This window comes from Lepus europaeus, chromosome 22 (genome assembly GCF_033115175.1).
Source record: "Lepus europaeus isolate LE1 chromosome 22, mLepTim1.pri, whole genome shotgun sequence".
In the NCBI taxonomy this organism is placed as follows: Eukaryota; Metazoa; Chordata; class Mammalia; order Lagomorpha; family Leporidae; genus Lepus; species Lepus europaeus.
Window position 1 is genome coordinate 13,585,193 of NC_084848.1, and position 22,983 is coordinate 13,608,175.

At 45.1% G+C, this 22,983-nt stretch overlaps 1 protein-coding gene across 1 annotated transcript in view; it reads left to right on the forward strand.

Moving 5' to 3' along the window:
* KCNK10 (potassium two pore domain channel subfamily K member 10) overlaps nt 1–22,983 on the forward strand; it is a 140,303-nt gene that overhangs the window by 57,316 nt on the left and 60,004 nt on the right. Inside the window, exon 2 of the mRNA XM_062181518.1 lies at nt 4,180–4,514. Within this exon, the coding sequence (XP_062037502.1) occupies nt 4,180–4,514 (335 nt within the window). The remainder of the gene's footprint in view (nt 1–4,179; nt 4,515–22,983) is intronic.

The following is a 22,983-nucleotide window of genomic DNA, read 5'->3' on the forward strand; positions in this document are numbered from 1 at the left end:
TTTTTTAACAAGAAGAATATACTGTCATTTACATGATATGACTCAGTGAAGCAATATTTATACTATATACCAAATGAGATGACATCCACACAGTGTTTATACTCTACATATTTACTGCCACCAATAAGAGAAAACATGTGATATGTGTCTTTTTTGGATCTGGCTTATTTCACTTACGGTAATGATCTCCAGTTGCATCCATTTTTGTTGCGAATGTCAGATTTCGTTTTTTATGGCTGAGTAATACTCCTTCATGTATATGCACTACATTTTCTTTATCCAATGAGTAGTTGATAGACGTTTGGGTTGACTCCATATCTTAGCTATTGTGAACTGGGCTGCTATAAACATGGGAGTGCAGGTAGTTCTTTCATGTGCTGATTTCATTTCCTTTGGATATATTCCCAGGAGTGGGATAGCTGGGTCTTATGGAAGATCTATTTTTAGTTTTTCTGTGGAATCTTCATGCTGCTTTCTCTAATGGTTGTAACAACTTGCATTCTCACCAACCGTGTATCAGGGTATTTTTTTCTCTACATCCTTGCCAGCGTTTGTTAAAATTCCTACACATTTAATCTTGGCATCTGCTTCTGGCAGGGCCTGAATTCACACAATGTGAGAATACCTTGTGGTGAGGACCAAATGCAATGATGCTCGTAAAGTGTCTGTTAGAGTGACAGGCACAGGTCACTGCCCAGGAGCAAGGGAGGCTTCTGCCCCGGTCACCACTACTGTTACCACCATTGTTGTCTACCTAATTTTGGTTCTTTGCTGGCATCAGGTACAGAATCCTCCAGTGGCTCAGCCCAGGACACAAGACAGATTTGTACCAGAGTGAGAGCAAGTGTGGTTTCTGAGAAGAAATGGATTCATTCAGACACCCTTTGAAAATGTACCCAGCTTAAAGAAAAGCTACGCTAAAAACCCTTTCCAGCCTTTGAAATGCACAATCCTCTTTGCTAAAGCAGCCAAGTCCATTTTTAGTCAAATGCACAAAAGGTTTTGTAGCATTCTGAGGTCCCCATCAATCCTCCTGACGTCTACAAATGTACTCTCGCTGGTAAGGGAAGGCTGCTCCCTTGGTGTGCCCAGGAACTTTGTTGGGGTAATGATTCATGTTTCATAGATAAGCAAACAGGAGAAATGAGGTGACAGTTTCAAGGTCACTCAGTCACTGATGGGTTTGAGACAGAAGCTCTGGTTTTTGATACAGTGCTTTAGAAGCTTAGGAACTGGGGAATCCTTTTCAAACGGTCTCTTAGCAAACTGGCACCAGGAACTGGCTCGAAACAACCTCTCTCAATCCTAATTCTCCCTAGCCTCAGAGATGCTCGAAGTTCTAGAACCATCCATGATGTAGTTCAGTGAAGGAGACCCAGCTCCAGTTGGCCTCCGTGCCCTAGGCCATTGCTCCTCTCCTGATGGGGCTTTATCCTAATGTTAGATACAGTGTAGGCTGTCCTCCTTAAGTAGATGGTCAAACTCCAAAGCTGGGAGGGACTGTGACTTATCCCCACCATAGCACAGCCCCTTGTGTCCATTTGGTGTTAAATAAATTCTTGTTATTGAGGATAGTGTTGATTCTGATAGGGTATTTGTGTCTGATCTGAAGGAACTAACAACAGAAAACAAACATACAGTAGGAAATGGAGGGCCAGTGATGGAAAGGTGAGCTCTCTGGCTTCCAGTGGGGCAGAAGTGCATGCTGAGTCTACTTGGAGGGGCAAAGGAGGACGTCATGGAGAAGGCAACTTCAGGTTGAGATCGAAGAGAGTGAGGGTAGACCTGCCGCCTACCCTCATGGTGTTTTCAGACTACTGAGTGACCTGGGCACAGGCTTTGTCAGCGCCTCAGTGAGTGAACCCTGCACAAGGGAAGCCTAACCTGGCAGAGGGTGTATTAGTTTCCTGTGGCTGTTGTAACAGATTGCTATAAATGCAGTGATGTAAAGCTATGCAAGTTTATGATCTTACGGTTCTGGAGGTCAGAAGTTGAAAATCAGGCTTAGTTGGCCAAATTCAAAGTGACAGGAGAGTTGGTTCCTTCCAGAAGCTCTAGGGGATTATCAGTTCCTTGCTTTTTCCAGTTTCTAGGGGACCCATATCCCTTGGCTTGCACCTGCATTGCTTCCTCTGTTTCTGCCTTCATAGCTCCTTCTCTCTCTGATCCTCCTCTTTGTAAGCACCTCTGAGATTATACTGGGCTCATGCACAGCCCAGGATAATCTCTCTGTTTTGAGATCCTTAATAACATCTGCAGAGTCCTTTTTGCGATATAAGGTAACATATTTATGGGTCCTTCAGATATAGCATGTGGGCATCTTTGGGGACTATTATTCTGTCAACCAAAAAGGAGGCAGGGCAGAGGGCAGGAGGTGCTTCCAGAAGTGGGATTTAGCCCATGACTTATGTGTAGGTCAGGAGCTGCATGGAAGTCAAAGCAGGGAGATCACTTAGGAGCTGTTGGCTTGGCCTGGGTAGGAGGCCACCATCACAGCCTGGAAGAGGCTGAAGCTGTGGGGATGGGGAGAGACCCATGGGGTTGAGACAGGAGGAGGCAGAATGGGAAATGAGGGCAGGGTTGAAAGAAAGCCACCGCCCAAGGCTTACCTTCTCAGTGTCAGTAAGGGCAAGTAGGAACCTGGCTGTAGCGTGACTTGGGAAGGTTAGCAAGAACATTATGCCAGGGTGGCTAATTCCAATTCACAGATAGTTCCATTGGAGATCTGAGTATTTTGTGTTCATGTCAGTCTGAGGGAAACTTAACATTGAATTATTTTACTGGACAGAATAATATCCAGGAAAAGGCTAGTGTTGGACCTAGTTTCCAAAGGAAACAGCTGATTTTGAGGGTCTAGGAGGAGAGGCAGTTTACAAATCCAGATTCCTCTAAGTGCCCCCTGATGGCCAGGGACTGCTAGGATCACTGGTGTTTTGAACAAGGAGAGACAGTCTTGCTCATTGACTCACTGGAGTGGGATTGTTTACTCCACCGAAGTGCATAGGTTTGCCATCTCCTAATCCCTTATTTACACAACAGGCAGGCTGCAGCACGCAGAGCCCACAATAAGAATGAGAATAATAAAGGGAGGACAGGATCGAAGTGCAATGAGTGTTCATCGCTGCGCAAGACAAATGTGTGTCGGACACTACCTTGAACTTCCCGCCTTAGCAGAGAAACCTCCTGCTTAACATATGTATTTCTAAGGTAATGAAATTGCCCTTGTGGAGAATAAGGGACCTTAGACAGTTCTGTGTTCTGAAAACCGGGGAAATTTCTGTTCCAGTGGCTTTTTATTAGAAGAGTATAGAAGAAAAATTCTGTTACTAGTAGATCAGGAGTGGTCATCTAAGTCATCACATTTTCTATTAGGAAATACATCCAGGATCTATTTTATCCTTATTAGTTTTTCAGGAAGCCAGTTTCATTACCATAAAATAGCACTCTTGTTTGTTTCCATCATTACAGTTACCATTTTTTTTTTTTCTTTTTCTGCTAATAGTCTTCAGAAACTCAAACCTTCTTGACTGCGTCTGGTTTTTGAGTCTTTTACCTTCTGCCAAGATCATCCTTCTTTCCTTTGTTTTGTGATTACAGGGCTTTTTAGTCATTGGATGTTCATCTTGTCTCTGCTCTTGACATTGCTCTAGCTCTCAGTGCTAGGATACAGTAACTGGGTATTCTTCTATTTACTTCCTCTCTCTCTGTCTTTCTGCCTCCCAATAATTTTTAAAACATTTATGGAAGATGCATATGATGAAAAAAGATATGCATAGGTTTCAAAAGTTTTTTGCCCCAAAATTACCTTAACTCATATGTCTCTTTGTGGTAATTTCTTGTGTTTCTTACGTATTGTTTAAACAGGAAAACAAAAGGAGATGAATTATACATAACAGAGATGACTTGCCAATTTGGACCCCTCTGGAAAAATATAAGCATTTCACACTCAATTAATACTTACAAAAAAAATCTAGGACTCCTGGAGCTCATGCTTAAGAACTCCAAGGGGCACCTAGCAGCTGATCCGATTCCCTGACTGCTGGGCTTGGGGAACCCTGTCTTAATCCTCACCTGTGGAAGCTGATGAAAGGGAGACACCTATGTTCGTTTCTGATGAGTTTTGTGTTTTGTTTTTATCAACACCTTCTCTCTTCCCCTCTTCCCTACCCTGATCCTCAGTGGCTGTGCCTGCAGCAGCGCCGCCTGTGTGCCAACCCAAGAGCGCCACTAACGGGCACCCTGCGGCTCCTCGCCTCTCCATCTCCTCCCGAGCCACGGTGGTAGCCAGGATGGAAGGCACCTCCCAGGGGGGCCTGCAGAGCGTCATGAAGTGGAAGACAGTGGTCGCCATCTTCGTGGTCGTGGTGGTCTACCTTGTCACGGGTGGGCTTGTCTTCCGGGCACTGGAGCAGCCCTTTGAGAGCAGCCAGAAGAACACCATCGCCTTGGAGAAGGCAGAATTCCTGCGGGATCACATCTGTGTGAGCCCCCAGGAGCTGGAGACCTTGATCCAGGTGAGTAGGGGTCGGTCAAGCATAGACCATGCCATGGGGAGGGATGGTGGCATGGAATTTGTCTTTCTGGGCCACTGAGTTTTGCCTTTGGTTGAGCTTCTCCTGGTGGTCAAAGAAATCTTCTTGGAGTAGGTGACATTAGAACAGAACTCAAAGAAGCCAGGGCTTCTGTAAGCCAGAGACAGTGTAAGGGAAGAGAGGCCATACGTGCAATGGCTCTGACACAGGAGCAGGTTGTATTCCGCATCATCTGGTTTTAGATGTGGTGGCTACAGGCAGCAGTAGGCAAATGGGCTTTGGATTTTCAAATTCAAGTCCACCTATGTGCGCTTATTCATTTCCCGATTCTCAACTCTCTGGGGAATACTGGGCTAAGAGGGTGCTTAGAAGCCAAAGAAAGAAAGAATTTTAAACAAGTAGGGATGGATTGACTTGTCTAAGGTCACTAAGCAAAGGGTAGAGAAAAGGCCTCTGGGTTCATGAATAGGCTGATGGTGGCTTGGGATGGTCATTGTAGTGGGATTATGAAGATGGAAAAAAGAGTCATAATAATAGGGTTCATCCAGTTTTCTATTTTTGACCTTTTATGTACGTCGAGTTTTGTGCTAAGATGTTTACATACCCTGTATATTATGGAAAATGGAGCCATAAACAGAGACGGGAAGAGACCTTGGGCTGCAGTCTGAAGAAACAAGGCAGCTGTTGTGGAGGTGACCCCTCATTCTGTCCATTCACTCACTCATTCTCTGAGCTGCTGTATCCTAAGTGTTGGGGATAGAAAAGATGAGTGTCTTGAGAAAGTTGTTCACTGACCTCTCTGTGCTCTAGTTGCAGTATCAGTAAAATGTGGCTGAAATCCCTGCCCTTAAGGTGTTGAGAGGATTCAATGTGGTAATTCTGAGAACTTTGAACTGTGCCAGGCATGTGGTGAGTGCTCAGAAAAGGAGCTATGGCTGCTGTTAGTGTTATTCAGAGCTCAGAGTTTCAAGCAGTGGCTTGGGGAGTAAGGGTTGCCTCCAGGGGGCATTTGACAGTGCTTCGAGACATTTTTTGTTGTTGGGATTGGGAAGGTGCTATAGACATCTAGTGTGTAGGGGCCAAGGATTCTGTTAAACATCCTACAGTGCACAGCACAGTTTCTAAGAATTATCTGGTCCAACATGTCAGGAGACTGAAAAACCCTGAAGAAAGAGATATGTAAGATTAACTAATGGGGGCTGGCGCCTTGGCTCACTTGGTTGATCCTCCGCTTGCTGCACCGGCATCCCATATGGGCACCAGTTCTAGTCCTGGTTGCTCCTCTTCCAGGCCAGCTCTCTGCTGTGGCCCGGGAGTGCAGTGGAGGATGGCCCAAGTGTTTGGGCCCTGCACCTGCATGGGAGACCAGGAGGAAGCACCTGGCTCCTGGCTTCGGATAGGCGCAGCACGCCTGCTGTAGTGGCCATTTGGGGGGTGAACCAACAGAAGGAATACCTTTCTCTCTGTCTCTCTCTCTCTCTCTCTCTCTCACTGTCTATAACTCTACCTGTCAAATAAAAAAAAATTAACTAATGAATTTTCACTAGCCTAGAGCTAATTGAAATGTGTGAAAAAAGTGGGAGCCCCAGTGAAACAAATGAGGTCAGGAAATTTTTTGTGGCCATTTATCTCCTTTAGTTCACCACAACTATTCCATAAGGACAGTTTTTTAAATTTTTAAATTTATTTACTTGAGAGGAAGACAGAGGGGAGAAACAGAGAGAACAAGCTCATCTGCTAGTTTATTCCCTAAGTGCCTGAGGTGGCTGGGGCTGGGCAGAGGCTGAATCCAGGGGCCAGGAACCTCAATCTAGGCCTCCCATGTGAGTGGCAGGGACACAGTTACTAGAGCCATCACCTGGTGCCTCCCAAGGTGTGCATCAGGTGGAAGTTGGAGTCAGGAACTGGAGCTGGTAATTGAACCCAGATACTCTGATGCAGGATGTGGGCATCTTAACCACTGGGTCAAACATTTTGCCCCTGTCCATTTAGGATGGAGAAATGAGGCAGTAGAGGGTGATGTTACTTGCTCAGGGTCACCTGCTTGGTAGGTTGGTAAGCAAAGGGTCCTACACGGGCAGCCTGAGCACATATCCCAGGCTCTGAACTACCACTCATTCCAACAGACACAGGAAATACAGGAGAGGTGTCATCAGGTAGGCTGTGACTGAGGAGCAGCCCAGTAGTTTATCTGCAGCCCCTCCAGGGGGCTGCAAGTTGTCAGTGTGCCCTGTGTTGAGAAGGGTGGCAAGAGAGTAGGAAATGAGTCTGGAGAAAGGGGTAGGAGATGGATTTGGTGCTGAGAGCTTTGGCTCCATGTGGTGGGAAGTGAGGAGTTACTGAGAGATTCCATTAAGGTAGTGACATGATGGAAAATTTCTGTTGGAAAAAATAAATCTTTTGGCAGTGAGGAGTTAGCTGGAGGAGAAATTGGAAGAAGGAAGACTAGTTAGAAGAATAATGTCGCAACATCATAGATTAGAGATGCTGAGAGATAAAGAAGGAACTGCAATTAAGGGTTGACAAAAAAAAAAAAAAAAAAACAACACTCGAAAATGACTCATTCCCCACTCAGCAAAGATTTCGAGAGTGCCTGTTATGAGCTCTGTATCCTGCTTGTTCAGGCAGAGGCCAGGTAGAGCTAAGCACCCAGACTGGAGTAAACCCTCCCTGTTAAGTCCTTAACCACCTGGGCCAGTTTCCTATTTGCACCTGGCCTCAGCTTCACGTCTGTAAGGGGGAGATTTTGTCCACCTGTTAGAGTAGTCTGAATATCAAGCAAAGAAAATGCTCAGGAACTTTTAACATTGTTATTGCTACTGCTTTGTTATGAAGAGAAGGAGAAGGAAGGAAGGAAGGGAGGGAGGGAGGAAGGAAGGAAGGAGGGAGGGAGGGAAGGAGGAAGAAGGGAGGGAGGGAGGGAGGGAGAGGGGAGAGAAACCAGAGAGCTCCTAAATAATGTGCATCCCTGAGTTCTGCGAAGGAAAAGAGAAGAAGGCTTCTGAAATATACTTTGGGGCTTCAAATCCTAAATTTTCTCATTGACAAACTTTGTTTTCTCTTTCTCAGTGCAAAATGCCCTTCACAAAACTTCCTCTCTCGGTGCTGGCTGGGCTGCATATACCAAGATGCATTTTCTTTGAGGCTTGAACCCAGGGAGACAGCACAATAATTTCTTACCCTATTCAGAAGACATGCCTGGCCGCCTGCATAATTGTCATTAACCCAGTCTTTGCTGGTGGGACTCAGCATCACGTTTATCAAGGAAAACCTTGGGCTGACTCTGTTGATCTTTGTTCCTCCTGTTTGTTCCCTTCCTGATTTGAGACACAATTTCCGGAAACCTCAAAGACACAGTGGGCTCAGACAGAACTGAAGAGCAGATCACCTGACTGGTGAAATGATCATTGCTTCCAACGTGTGGCTAGGTGAAAGGGCTTATATCCCCCAATGCCTGATTGCTAGTGTGGCTCATCTACAGAAATGGCCAGGCCCCTTTATCATGAATCTTTCTGGAAACAGGAGACACTAATCTTAATTCCACTAAGATGAGGTGGGTGTCGTAGGACAAGCCACTTAGTGTTAGCTGGAGCTCAGCAGTTCAGCCCGTGGAGGACACATGAGGTCCACCCATCTCTAGACTCTTCCCCTGCAATGGGAGGGAGTGTTCAGACTTCATGCAGAACTGAATTTTTAATGTTTTTATGTTTACACATAAACAGCCACTTACTGGTTGTTTTCTTTAGGTACTATTTTAAGTGTTTCAGTCCTTTAAGATAGGTTCCATCATCATTCCATTTCCTGGATGAACAAATAACTTCTAAGACATTAAGAAACTTGTTGAAGACCACAAAATCAGTGCGTGTTTAGACTGGGACTTGAGGCAGGGGAAGCCAGTCTCCCATACAGTAACCACTGTGCTAAACCAGTCACTGGCATCACGTTTGGCTCTCAGAGCGTTTACTGCAATGAAAAGATCCGAGGAAAAGGAGAAATGATTTGGGAGCCAGGTTTGTCTGACATGGTGCCGTGGCTCTCCATGTGTGGAATACTGCATTTGCAAAGGAGAGGGACGTGTGTCAAGTGGTTGGGCAGCACGGATACGGAGTCAGATAGTCAGGCTGTTTAACCCCAGTGAGCCTAACGCTGGTCCTTACGCTAAAGGGGTTGAACGGTCCTCCTCGGCTGTGTTACTGGGAGGGGGAATGAGAAAAACACATGAAATGCCTGGCCTGCCATTGGCATTCAGAAGTGCTATTTCCTTCTCTCATCTCTCTTCTTTAAAATAAAGTTCAGGGCATGCGAGTAAATAAAGATAAGCACACATGGAATGCATGCATTTCTTTGCCAGTGGACTGAAATGCCTTTGAAGTACGGTTACCAAGAACCTGATTTGACAGTCGCTCTGTCCCAAGAACTTCTCTAGGCTTGATGCTCTCCCCTGTGTTCCTGTTTAGCTCCCTGTGCCCCATACGTTGTGTAGAAGCTTCTGTAACTGACTAGTCTCAGGGGAAGCCATAAACATTCATCTTCCGTAATCCTCAAAGAATAAACGTGCGCGAGAGGCTTCAGGGACGGACAGGGAATTGAAGAATGCTTCAGCCCGTGTGCATGATTGGTAGCAGTCATTTTTCAGGATGTTGGAAGATTGGAGTGTCAGGGAGCTGCCGTGGTCAGCCGGCGGCTGTGTCTGCTTGTAGTAACCACTTTGAAGGGAGAGTGTTGAACAGAGTGGGTGCAATGTTGGGTGAGGGGCCCACCAGGGAGGCCGTGGGAGTTTCCATTCTAAGTGCCCGGATGTTAAGCAGCCAACAAGGTTTCCTTCCTCGTCTCACGGAGAGCATTTCTGGGGGCAGCTGGATAGAATCCCTGCAGATGGAGCAGGCCGCCTTACGACCTAGGAAGCTGACTCTCTCCTTGGCATCCCCAGCCCTTGCCTCAGACCAGTCACTTCACTTCTCAGAACCTTGACATGGGCAGCATCTGTCCACAGTAGTCTCTCTGTCTGAAAAAAGCCCCAAGCCTTTCGTCTGCCTGGCATGGGCAGGGTCTCAAATTTCCTGGGGTCTTTGGGAGAAGTTGGGGGGTGGTCCTTTTCTCATCCTACTCTATTTCCCACTTCCTGCCTGGTCCAGGGAATTATTATTTTTTCCTGCTAGTGAACAGGAGCTTTGCCATTGATGTTCACTTTCTGACTGCTTAGAGGATTTTTACCCTTTCTAAATGGAGTCTTCAGTGCTTTGCTCTGTACTTGGGCCTCAAGGTGTGTTTGAGGTATACTGCTTGGTGCCACTCATTAAGCACTGACTGTGCAGGTCGAATGCTAGGTGGTTAATCTGTATTGCTGAGCTTCATTCAACTCTCCCCATTACACCAAGAAGTGGCTCCATTTTACAGCTAGCTAGTGGCAGAAGTAGGACTTGAACCTGGATCTCTTAATTAGATTTTTTCCTTGGCTTGACACCATGAGTCTAGGGAGAGTGTAATTGGATGGAGATAAATTTCTCCTAAGGAGGAAGCTATTCAGAGGGCCTGATAGGAAGGCACTTTCATGGAGGTTAGTGCTTAACTTCTATACAAAACCCCTGCCCCGCTTTCCCTGCTGAATTTGTAACCTTCTCAAGCTGCAGAGTGTTCATGCCAAGGCCAGGGTTCTGGACAGCTGGCCTCTGCCTACTGACTCATTTCATTGGCTGTGCCTATTCTGAGGGCCTGGCTCTCCTAAGCTTTGGTTACAAAGGATTTAATTGAAGATGTGGGCAACTGCATGAAAGGACTGGGTACCATGCTGTGATCTTGGCCCATGGACCTTTGATGTGTTGGCAGTCAAAGCTGCTGTTCTGTGGATAGGGAGACTACAGATCATGAACTGCCAAACCCTTCTCCCCACAAGCAGGAGGCATGGGAGTGATTTGCATTTCTCATGAACACTCCCCAAGCTACAGCATTTACCATTATTTTCAACTAAGACTCAATGACTCACTTATTCATATAACTTTATTGATTTATGGATGGCCAAACATCTCAATTTTTGTGGTTCTAGACTAATTGATAATAGTACCTTTTCCCTCTTGAAAGTGTCCTGGTTTAAAAGATGAATTAGGGGGCTGGTGTTGTGGCACCATGGGTTAAGCCGCTGCCTGTGATGTCAGCATCACATATAGATGCTGATTCAAGTCCCAGCTTTTCCATTTCTGATCCAGCTTTTTGCTAATTTACCTGGGAAACAGCAGAAGATCGCCAAATGTTTGGGCCCCTCACCCATGTGGGAGACCCAGATGGAGTTCTAGGCCCTGCTTAGGCCTGGCTCAGCCCAGATCTAGCCTTTGTGATCATTTGGGGATTGAAACAGCAGATGGGAGATCTCCTTCTCTCTCTCCCTGCCATCTGTCTCTCTATTTCTGTAACTCTGCCTTTCAAATAAATAAATCTTTTTTATTTGTTTATTTGTTTGACAGATAGAGTTAGACAGGGAGAGAGACAAAGAAAGGTCTTCCTTCTGTTGGTTCACTCCCCCACATGACTGCTACTGCTGGAGCTACGCAGATCCGAAGCCAGGAGCCAGGTACTTCTTCCTGGTTTCCCACACGGGTGCAGGGGCCCAAGGACTTGGGCCATCCTCCACTGCCCTCCTGGGCCACAGCATAGAGCTGGACTGGAAGAGGAGCAACCGGGACTAGAACCCGGTGCCCATATGGGATGCCAGTGCTGCAGGTAGAGGATTGACCTAGTGAGCCACAACGCTGGCCCCTCAAATAAATAAATCTTTAAAAATATAAATCACATGGTGACTTCACTTTCAGGTAATAAGTAGAGGCAAACCTAAATGCAAATAGTTACATAAATAAGTGTAATAGAATCAGGATGTGGAGGGAGTGAGGGCTGTGGGACCCCTGGATAGGGGAACTGCCTAGGGGAATTGGGATTCCAGGCAGAAGGCACTGAAGGCCAGGGCCCTGTGGTGGGAGGAAGCAAAAGGTTATGTTTGAGGACCTGAGAGATGTGAGCAATGTGACTCAAGGTTATTTAGCAAAAGAAACCTCATAGGCAATTATGCTGGAGACAGACAAACAGGAAGGTGCTGATTTTGGATTTTATCCCAAGAACACTGTGAAAATATGGTTATGTCTCAAGCATCATGGTGACCCTGATCTGGTCAATTATTGGTTTGCCATATTGGTCCTTCATATAAACTCAGTAGGTAGTCGTCATGGGAATGAGCTAGTCATTCATTTCTTCATCCATCCATCCAAAATTAAATCTTTATGGAGTGCCAGCTTTGGCAGTCTGCTGAGTGTTTTGCTATACATTTCTGAAACCATTTATCCATTTTGGTGCCCAAACTCAGCTCTTGGGGGAAGCCTCCCTGGGCTCTTGTGTTTAGTCATGGCTGCTTAGCCCCATAGCACCACATGCATTTGCCACCACACTTAGTAGTCTGTCAGGTGATTGCTACTCTTCGCACCTGCCTCCCTCCCATTACTGTGAGCTCTGTGAGGTTGAGAGTGTCTTTTATGGGTATATCCATCATGCCTGGCCCATATGCTTCAGGTTGGAGAAATGAAGGAATGGTGTTTTTTAATATCTGTTTTGAAGATCAAGAACCCCTCATTTAGAACCTTTATAGAAGCAACACAGAAATTTCTCTCGTTTCTATGGAATACAAGTCTTTTCATTTTGCTTTGGTTGTCAATAATACATCTCTCAAACCATTTTTCTATCTTCTTTATGCATGAGCAGATTCTCTTGGTATTTATAGCCTCCAAAGCTTTATATATTTGGGGATGTAAGGATTTTAGGGAAAATAATCCATCAGGAAGCATGGCACCGGTGATGTCATGGATCCGGCTATGGAAATCCTTGCTGTGAGCCTGGAATGAAGAGCCTGGTCATCCTTCCCTTTGCCATGGGCTCTCTCCTCTCTCCAGGTACCCTTTGTCCAAGAAGTTTAGGCAGCATCCCAGGAAGCAGGTGATCTCTGGTGAGTATAGCATTAGGTTTTTAGTGGCCAAGGAAGTGATGTGATGACTCCTGGCTTTTGCCCTGAAGTCAAAGTAGCTGCCCCCTGCTCAGCCAAGTGGTCACACAAAAGGTTGTTCAGTGTGTGTAAGGTCAGGCCTACAGCTCCTGTTCTGTCTTTGGAAGGCCGCCACTAATCATTACTATTGTTTTTATTCCAAAGCTTGCTAATCATCAGTGATTAGTAAAGAAGATCTAAAGCTTTTATGCCAGAAATTAAAGAGCTAATGAAAATTGGCATGCTCTGGAAGATAATTCTGTAAATGAGAATTCAGTGTTCAAAAAAACCTCCCTTCCATAAAAATAAAACCCAAACAGAGAAATGAATGTTCTTTGTCTACATTTTTATATAAATGTGCATGTGTTTGAGTTAATTTCAAGTTTTGCAGTATATACAATGGCATAATGAGGTTTTAATAGTATGTGACTCTTATAGTTATTCTCATTTCTCATAATCAAATATATTCATTTTGACAACTAATACTTAGTGTATGTCCACCATGCAGCAGGTGCTGTATTAGACTCTAGTGATCCAAAACAGCAACAACAGAAGTGCAAGATGCAAACACTTGTCCTCAAGGAGTTTGTAATTTAGTAATAATTATATTGTTGGCTAACACTTTCCAGGTACTGCTTTTTTTTTTTTTTTTTGACAGGCAGAGTGGATAGTGAGAGAGAGAGGAGAGACAGAGAGAAAGGTCTTCCTTTTTGCCATTGGTTCACCCTCCAATGGCCGCTGCAGCCAGCGCATTATGCTGATCCGATGGCAGGAGCTAGGTGCTTCTCCTGGTCTCCCATGTGGGTGCAGGGCCCAAGGACCTGGGCCATCCTCCACTGCATTCCCGGGCCACAGCAGAGAGCTGGCCTGGAAGAGGGGCAACCGGGACAGAATCCGGCACCCTGACCGGGACTAGAACCTGGTGTGCCGGTGCCGCAAGGCAGAGGATTAGCCTGTTAAGCCACAGCGCCGGCCCCAGGTACTGCTTTTAACACAAAGGTACTTCAGAAATTTCATGGGGAAATGGACGTAAATGATATGTTTATTTTGGCACACAAGTTTTGAAATCCATGCACTGTTTGTTCATCATTTAATCTTTACAGCAATCTTTTGAGGTAGTGGTCAATAAGTTGCCCAAACCTCAGTGAGGGGTAGAACTCAGTGAGGGGTAGACAAGGCATTCTGGTAACAATGACCTACATGTTGTCCTCTAAAAGAACATGGCTTTGGCCGGCGCCGTGGCTTAACAGGCTAATTCTCCGTCTTGCGGCGCCAGCACACTGGGTTCTAGTCCCGGTCGGGGCACCGGATTCTGTCCTGGTTGCCCCTCTTCCAGTCCAGCTCTCTGCTATGGCCCGGGAGTGCAGTGGAGGATGGCGCAAGTGCTTGGGCCCTGCACCCCATGGGAGACCAGGAGAAGCACCTGGCTCCTGCCATCAGATCAGTGCGGTGCGCCGGCCGCAGCGCGCCAACCGTGGTGGCCATTGGAGGGTGAACCAACGGCAAAGGAAGACCTTTCTCTCTGTCTCTCTCTCTCACTGTCCACTCTGCCTGTCAAAAGAAAAAAAAAAAAAAAGGACAAAAGAAATGGGAAACTCACTGGTGCTAAGTAAGTAGAGATTTAACCTTTTGTTCTTAAAAGGAGAGCCAAAAATACAAAATTCTGATTTCTCTTTATTGTTCTAGAAGATGACATCACAGATGAGCTTTAGAAAAGCATTTGCAAGTTGGACAGACAGCTATTAGTGGGAGACAGGAGATGGCTAGAATTGAAATAGGGGACTTAAACCATGTCTCAGCTCTGTCACTTAAACTGTTGTATGCTTGGGAAAGTTACTTCTTTTTTTTGTCATCTCCTCTAGAAAATGGGAATAGTAATAGCATCTATTATTGCAGTCTTTTTGTGAGAACTAAATAAAATGAGAAGGCAGAGTCTAGCACATTGCAAATGCTGGCTACTCTGGTTATTTTTGTGAGTATTTCAGAACTTTCTTCAAAGTCTCTGGGATTGTCTCTGCTTCTGTGTCTTCTGTTTTATCAAACTGTGCCGTTCAGAGGTGCTTGTCATGGGTGCTGATTCATTCTCTAAGGGGATACAGAAATTGAAATATTAATTTGGAATTAATATTGAGCTCTTGAGAGCAATAAGGAGTCCTAAACAAATTGCTACAATGAAGACTCGATGGCAGAAGCACCTTTTTCTCATGGTGTTATTAATTTTCTACTTAATCTCAGGCTCTGTCCAGTGCAGTGACCATGTAGTATCAGTCATCTTTCATTTCCCTCACACTGCAAAGCATCAGAATTCTTATAGCTTATTTTGTAGCCTGGTGTATAAATATAAGATTTACAGAAATTGGACAAACTCCTCTTTGATAGGAATAATCTCAGGTGCCGTGATAGTGGGGCGTTCATCAAACATTCTGCACAGGACTGGGGTGATTTTTCAGCATCGCTTGGCACATTTGTTATTCAGCCTGTAGAGATGAGTCCAAAACAGAGATGAAAGAGTGATGGTTAGTTAGTTTATTGATTACATCAAAGTATAAATATGTCTCTGCTTCCTTAGTGGACTTCCTTGTGCTTTAAAATGTCTCTTATTTCATCTTTCCATAGAACTAAAGAGCAAAAATTAAGGCACAATTTGGAAGGTGAAAAAAGTCCCCCAAGTATGGCTTTGTCTTACATGACAGTATTTAGATAGATTGGTCATTCATGTCCACTTAATGTGCTAATTAACTGAGTTTTAGAACATCCCCCACCCAAAAGGATTAACTCAGGATGGCTGGGAAAATCTTGTCCAAGGCTATGGGGCTGTGACTATGTGGTCTCACTCATCTTGAGTTTCTCTCTCTTACCCTCCGAACTAACAGATTCTTCACTTGTCCAATCCATTCTGTAGGTGGCTTCTCTTTAGATTTATTACCAGGCTATAAAGTTCTGATGGAAGCCTGCTGCCTGGCTCCCAGGGGACGGAAGAAAGGCTAATATTTGCACATAACTGAATACTCAGGGCCCCAGGAAAATAAACACCATCATAGTACTCACATGGCACTGAGGCGCCTCTTTTTCTCTGCCTTTTTATGATCTGGCTTGGTTTTCAGTGTCTATCTGTAAGACACTGGAAAGGTGGTGTGGCATTTAGGATGGGGACTTGAGCATGGGCGTGAGTACCACACTGGCCATCTGCCCTGGCAGGAGGTGAAGGCACACTCCTCCCTGTCACACCTCCCCCTCGCCCATCTCCATCATCCTCTCACAGACCGTGGAGGTGCCCCAGCCTGGATGTGAGCCAGCCTGCCCTCCCTGGAGCTGGTAGCTTGTCCAAGCCTTGGAGATGAGAAGAAACTTGGGGTGGAGAGAAGGCGGCTTTTCCCTGTTTAGCACAGTGGTTTTCCTATTGACAGCCCCAAAGGCATGGCTTGCTGTCCAGATATGTGCCTGTGGACAGAGGGACTTCACTCTTCTAAGCCTTGTGTGTCCCTTGAGGATGGTAGCCTTACCCATCATACAAAGTCATCATGGTGGCTGAGATAATCTATGCACTAGTACATGCTCAGGATTATAAAGGATCGTGATTACTATTACTGTTATTATTGTTAATAATATTACTGGATAGGAAACGACAAGGCCTGGAGCCTGTAGTCTTGCATACATGAAACAATCCTAACAAGAATCTTGCAAGGAAGGTATTCGTCTCTCATTTTATAGATGAGCAAACTGAGACTTAGAGGGGCCGAGGAACTTGCACTGGCTGAACATTTGCCACTTTATTCAAAATCTTTGTTGCAGGTGTCATGCATGAGGTGCTGGCACCCTCTCCCTATGTACTGAAGCAAGCAAACACTTTGCAGGGGCCACCTTGCTGGCTGTGGCTCCCATACCCTCCCACTGCTGTTTGAAATATCACGGCCTTGCCCTTGGGTGGCAAGTTTCCTCTCCCCCAGCATGTTCCCATCTGCATCTGTGAAATATTAATATCTGAAGCAGGAGAGAGAAACAGCGATTGTGGCAAACCAATGAATATCATCATCTTCCTGCTTTTCCCCAGGGGCTCTTCCGCCATGAACGTGTGAGTGGACGGGAGGTGTTGCCGCCCTGCTGTTGGGGTGTGAATCATTAGCGACGTTTGGGAGTTGGAGTGTGGTCTGCTAGTTGCCTTTCTCACAGGGTTTGTGGCTTTCCCTCTGTCCATTAGTAGCTGGAAGTATGCTCACGTTTAATATACTTAGGAAGCCACTTTACATACTCACAGCCTCACTCGGCCTAAGTCGCTATGCAGAAGTCCCTTTGTTGACCTGCTCTCAGGCCTAAGACCAAAACAACTATTGTGCACTCATACAAACTCCTTTCCTTTTGTACCGGTGGTATAAGTTGTTTGTAAAATGACTGGTGCATCCTGGGTTACATTTATCTGGTGGTCTTAGCATAATAACAATAATTATTTTAAAAAAGACTTGTTTATTTGATATGGAGAAAGAGAAAAAAAGAGAGAAAGAGAGAGGAAAATGCTTCTATTCACTGGTTCACTCCTCAGATGCCTGCCCAGCCCTGGCCTAAACTGGAAGCTGGGAGCTGGGAATGCAGTTTTAGGTGTCTGTGTAAATGGCAGGAACTTGAGCTGTCACCCTGCCTCCCAGAGTCTACATTAGCAGGAAGCTGGAGGCAGGAACTGAAGGCAGGTATAGAACCCAGGCATTCCTATATGGGATGCAGGTGTCTTAACCCCTAGGCCAAACATCAGCCTCCCGGCAGTATTAATAAAGCCACCTTTCACTCTGCAGGAGCCCTGGTTTGGACAATAAATCAAATGGCCACTCTCACATCAGCATCCCTGCATATGGCGTGATTGGTTGTATATATTGGCTAATCTGAGACGAGTCAAGTAATGTTGCTGCAGCTTCATTTGTCTGTCTTTTGGGTGCTCCACAAGGAAACAGAGAAACAGATGATCTCACCGAGCACACAGATCATAGGAGAAAAGCCACAGACAGTTAGTGGTCTCTTGGGGGTCATCAGTCATCCCTGTGTAGTGCTAACATCATGATGGTGTCTCACACTGTCTGGAGCGTGACTTATGCAGCCAGGCATTGTCTATGGGAGGAACCTGTGGGGGGCATGCTGGGGGGGGGGTCCTTGGGGTGGGGGAGTTCCCTCCCCCTTCTCTCTGTGGGAGGTCACAGTTTCTCTCACACATTTAAGGTGGTCTTAGTGCTTCCGGTGGGAGAAGGGGAAGGAGGGAGAGAGAATCAGATTATTTTAATCTTGCCATTCTTCAGTCCCACACTTTTTTCCCCCAAAGAAATAAATCATTATATTTCTTTTTTTGCTTCCTTAACTTTCTGAAGATGAAAATTGTTTTCCTCGCACACCTCTGGGAAGACTAGGTGTCTACGTTTGTTGAGTATTTGGTTCGTTCATTTATTGTTGACTTGAGCATTCATTCCTGAGCCATTTACTGGACAGCTGAGCAGGTGCTGGAAATTCTAACTCAGCAGCTAAATGGGAAATTCAACAAAGGGTAGAATTAAAGCTTAAAGTAATTCCCTCTTATGTATAGTCAGTCTATCTATCCATGTATCATCTATAAATTGATCATCTATCTATGTACCTACTTAGCTGCCTATCTACCTATGCTTTGTCTTCATAACTTTCTGAACCCTATTAATGGTTGAACTTGTAGATGAACAGGTGATGCTCATTGAGTCTGAGATTGTGACTTAAAATGAAGCTAACATTGGTTGAACTACTCTGAAACATCTTTTTTTCAATAACATCTTTGAGCTAAACTGTACATGACTCAGTTGTGTGATTTGTTATCTGTGTGCACATACATTTCCAAAAGGTTGGTTTATCTTTTCTTTTCTCAAAAGACTTGATTTATCTGAGAGTCAGAAACAGAGATGGAGAGAACTCCCATCCACTGGTTCTCCCCCCCCCCGCCCCCCCATGCCTGTAATAATTCTTAGCTGAGGCCAAAGTCAGGAGCCTGGAACTCAATCCAAGTCTCCCACATGTGAGCCATTACTACTGCCTCCCGGAGTGTGCATTAGCCGGAAGCTGGAGTCAGGGGCGGAACTGAATACTGAACCCAGGCACTCTCCTATGGATATAAGCATCTTAAGTGGTGTCTTAACAGCTAGTCTGAACACCTGGCCCTGTCTTCACATTTGTAGCCTGAATGTAGAGGGGAGAAAAACCTTAAAACCAAATGCATTTAATTTTAAAATGTTTTACTTGAGTTCAAACAATTAAGATCATTAGAAAAAACTTTAGAAAAGTAATAGAAGTTACAAGCATGAACTCAATTGTAGTTACTGTTACTGAGTTACAGATGATGCCAATGATTCAAATGAGACCAGCCAGTTAGAACCGGGCTTGCTGGTTTGTTTTAATTCTGATTGTTTATAGGAGTCTTTCTGACCTACAGTTTAAAACAACCTCATCCGCGGGATGGAGGTTTATTCAGAGCCTAGCTGAGTTCGCTGACTTGGTGAAGAACTTATTTTTCTTCTTACTTTTAGTTCTAAGTCTTGCTCTCAGTGCATTAGTTCAAATTATCAGTGGTGTGTCCATTACAACCCTCCTAAGTAACTTCCACAAAACTGCTTCCCCCAGCGTTTGGGTGTATTACTCCCATTTTACTGAAGACTGGAGGGCAAGAGAGCGATTTACACCACAGGTGTAAGGTAAGTCAGGCTTGGATACTGTACAAAGCTGCTCTCTGGAAGTCCTGGGCCTTGCTGCTGCTGAATGTAAACTTTTCACTTGTCAGTTGACACTCCTTCCTTCTTTCTTTTCTTACCTTTTCAGGCACTTCTTTCTCTTTTGTCTACTTTCTTCCTCTCAGAGTATTCAATCAACCGTTTCACATTTTAATGCATTTATTTTAAAAAAAGATTTTAATTCATTTATTTGAGAGGCAGAGTTACAGAGAGAAGGAGAGACAGAGGGAATGGCCTTCCATCTGCTGGTTCACTCCCCAAATGGCTGCAATGGCTGGAGCTGGGCGGATCAGAAGCCAGGAACCAGGAACTTCTTCCGGGTCTCCCACGTGGGTGCAGGGGTCCAAGCACTTGGGCCATCCTCCACTGCTTTCCCAGGCCATAGCAGAGAACTGGATCGGAAGAGGAGCAGTTGGGACACAAACTGGTACCCATATGGGATGCTGGCACCGCAGGTGGAGGCTTAGTCTATTACACCAGGGCACCAGCCCCGATGTATTTATTTTTTAATTTTATTTTTAATGCAGAGCAATTAAGCAGCTAATTTTATTTTTAATGCACCATCAACAGCAGATGGAATTTGATATTTCCGTTGCATGTTCAAGAAAGTACATTAATTAGAAAGGATACCAGGGCTGGCTTTGTTGCCCGGTAGATTAAATTACTGCTAGTGATACTGGCATCCCATATCTAATGCAGTGCCGGTCCGAGACCCAGCTGCTCTGCTTCTGATACAGCTTCCTGCTGATACATATGGGAAGGCAATGGAAGATGGCTCAAGTTCTTGGGCCCCTGCCACCCATGTGGGAGACCAGGCATGGAGTTTCTGGCTCCTGGCTTCAGCCTGGTCAGGAGGGGAATGAACCAGTGGATAGAAAATTTTCTCTCTCCCTCTCCCCCTCCCTCCCTCTCTTTCTCACCCCTCCCTCTCTCTCTGTCACTCTGCCTTTCAAATAAATATATGCATAAATAAGTAAAATCATTTTTTAAAAAAGCAGTACCATGTTAAGATCCCTTCTGCTGAAATTCTTGGATGATGGCTATCTTCCTCCCTTAGCTGTGTCTTGAAGGAGGATAAGAGTAGGGGAGGTGGAATGTGTTTTGGGTACCATGTGTAGTGGAAAGGGGAAAGCCATTTGTTTCGGGCCACACAGGGTTTGGATCTTGGCTTCTCCAGTTCCTGGCACTGTGACCTAGGACAAGTTACTTAACTTTCCTGAACCTGTTTCCTCAGCTCTAAAGTGAGGATAATATTTTCTTTTGCAAGTTGTGAAAAGGATAGAATGGAGTAACATATAAGTTGTGGGAAGGATAAAACAGAATAACACTTGAACCTGGCTAAATGCAGGTAACTTACCAAGTGTCATTTTCCTTTTCCTTTCAATTGATAAACACTTTCCTTAAAGGCTGTATATGTAAACATCAAATATTTATATGTCGCATGATTCAAGGAAAGTGAAACTTCAAAAGGAATCTTACTTTGGGCTTTTGGATAAAATAAGCAATCATGCTTAGTTGTCTTTTTTGCAAATCTAATTTTGTGGACTGCACTGGGTTTGCTTATAATGTGTATGTGCAATTCTCAGCACGGTGAGGCTTGACGGAACTTAAATTCTCCTTGCAGCTTCATGGAAGTTGTAAATGTCAGATATTAATGATGTGATTGGAGGCAACCTAAGCTGGAGCTGTCCCTGAGGTATTATTTGCAAGAAGGCCCATCACAGTTGTATAGATAATGAAGATATAAACACAGGTTCAGGCTTTGTGGTTTGGGCTGATGGCGCATGGCACAGTGTAAATGGGTATTTTATCAGAGGAAGGGACTCACCATCTGCCTACCTTGTAAAGCAGAGCAGAACGTAGCCTTGGATGAGTAAGTGCTCACTGTTAATTAGGCCAGCTCAGTCCATTGGCAGAGATAGTATGTACACATCCCATGCTATCAGACTTTAAATTTGGGTGTGCCAGGGTTTATGTTGGGAACATTGGCTGGCTACAATCTTGTATAGTATATCATGTTCTTAGAGGCAAGAAAAAAATGGACTAAGGACTTTAGCAAAAGAGATTTTTTTTTCCCCCAGTCATCTGGTCAACTGTCTATAGGTCTGCCAAATCTAGCCTGCAGCCTGTTTTAGTACAGTCTCTGAGTGAAGAATGACTTTTGCATATTTAAATGGCTGCTTAAAAAAGAAAAGAAAAATATGCAACAGGGACTATATGTATCTCACCAAGCCTTAAATAGTTACTAACTGCCTGTTTATGGAAAAGGTTGCTGATCTCTGGTCTAGAGTGTTGGAAATATCTCAGAATAATGAAGGTAAAATATACCAGTGATTCACTTTCCAATTCTAATCTTTGTGATAACCACTAAACGCTGTGTTAACAAAGTTTGATGGACCTTATTTAGGATAAGTAGAACCACATTTCAATATTTATTTGTGTCTTGCTCTCTCTACATAGTATTAGTCCAACTCTGTCCAGGGAACGGAGTCCCTATTTGTTGCTCTAGAGTCGGCTCCCATATCCATCACCTCCTGTCTCAATCCTCCACCTGTGGCCTTCTTGCCACAGCTCACCTGTGTGAGCAGCATGTACCTGAGCTGCTCTGACAGCACTTCTACCTTCTGTCCTAGCCTGAAAGAGGACAGCAAGGGCCAACTCAGGGAGGAGTGCTGAGGAGTTTTGTACCTCTTCTGCTCATGAGAAAGCTAGGGAAGACTTTTAGCAGTCTGTGTCCTTGATGCAGAAGGATGAGCCCAGGGAAGGGGCCATTTTGAGGATGCAGTGCATAGACTGAGGCTTTTAGAAGAAATGGGGGCTGGGGGCTGGTGCTATGGCACAGCAGGTAAAGACACCGCCTGCAGTGCAGGCATCCCATATGGACATCGATTCGAGTCCCGGCTGCTCCACTTCCCATCCAGCTCCCTGCTAATGTATCTGGGAAAGCAGTGGAGGATGGTACCCATGTAAGAGATCCAGAAGAAGCTCCTGGCTTCGGATTGGCTCAGTTCCAGCTGTTGTGGCCACTTGGAGAGTGAAACAGCAGGTGGAAGACCTCTCTCTCTCTCTCTCTCCCCCTCTCTGCCTTTCAGATAAAATAAATAAATATTTAAAAAAGAAGAAGAAATGGGGCTTGAATTAGACTGGGAGGGATGGGTGTTTTTTACAGGAGGGCATGGGCAAAGGCAAGGAGGCATAGAGGATCCTGGCTGGAGATATGAGAGGAGACTGAGTTGTCACTGTGTCGAGGTTATTGTGAATTTTAAGGTATACAGATTTCTGAATCCAGTTGTCAGTAAGAAGTCCTTGTAGTTTATTTTAAAAAAGAACAGTGTGTCTGGGTATGCAAGGGTGAGTGAAATGACAGTCATGAAGTTAGCTACTGCATTCAGGATGTATGATGACATATAATGATGACAGAATGCATGCATGATGTGGTCCTCTAAGATTATATTACCCAGGGTGGGCGCAGTGGTTAAGTCACCACTTGGGCTGCCTGCATGCCATATCAGAGTCCTGGTTAGAGTCCTGGCTATTCCACTTCAGATTGCAGCTTCCTGTTGATGTGCACTATGGGAGGCAGCAGGTGATGGCCTGAGTACTTGGGTCCCTGCCACCCTTGTGGGAGACCCAGATTTAGTTCAGGGCTCCTAAGTTTGGCCTGGCCAAGCCCTGGCTGTTGCAGGCATTTGGGGGAGTGAATCAGTGG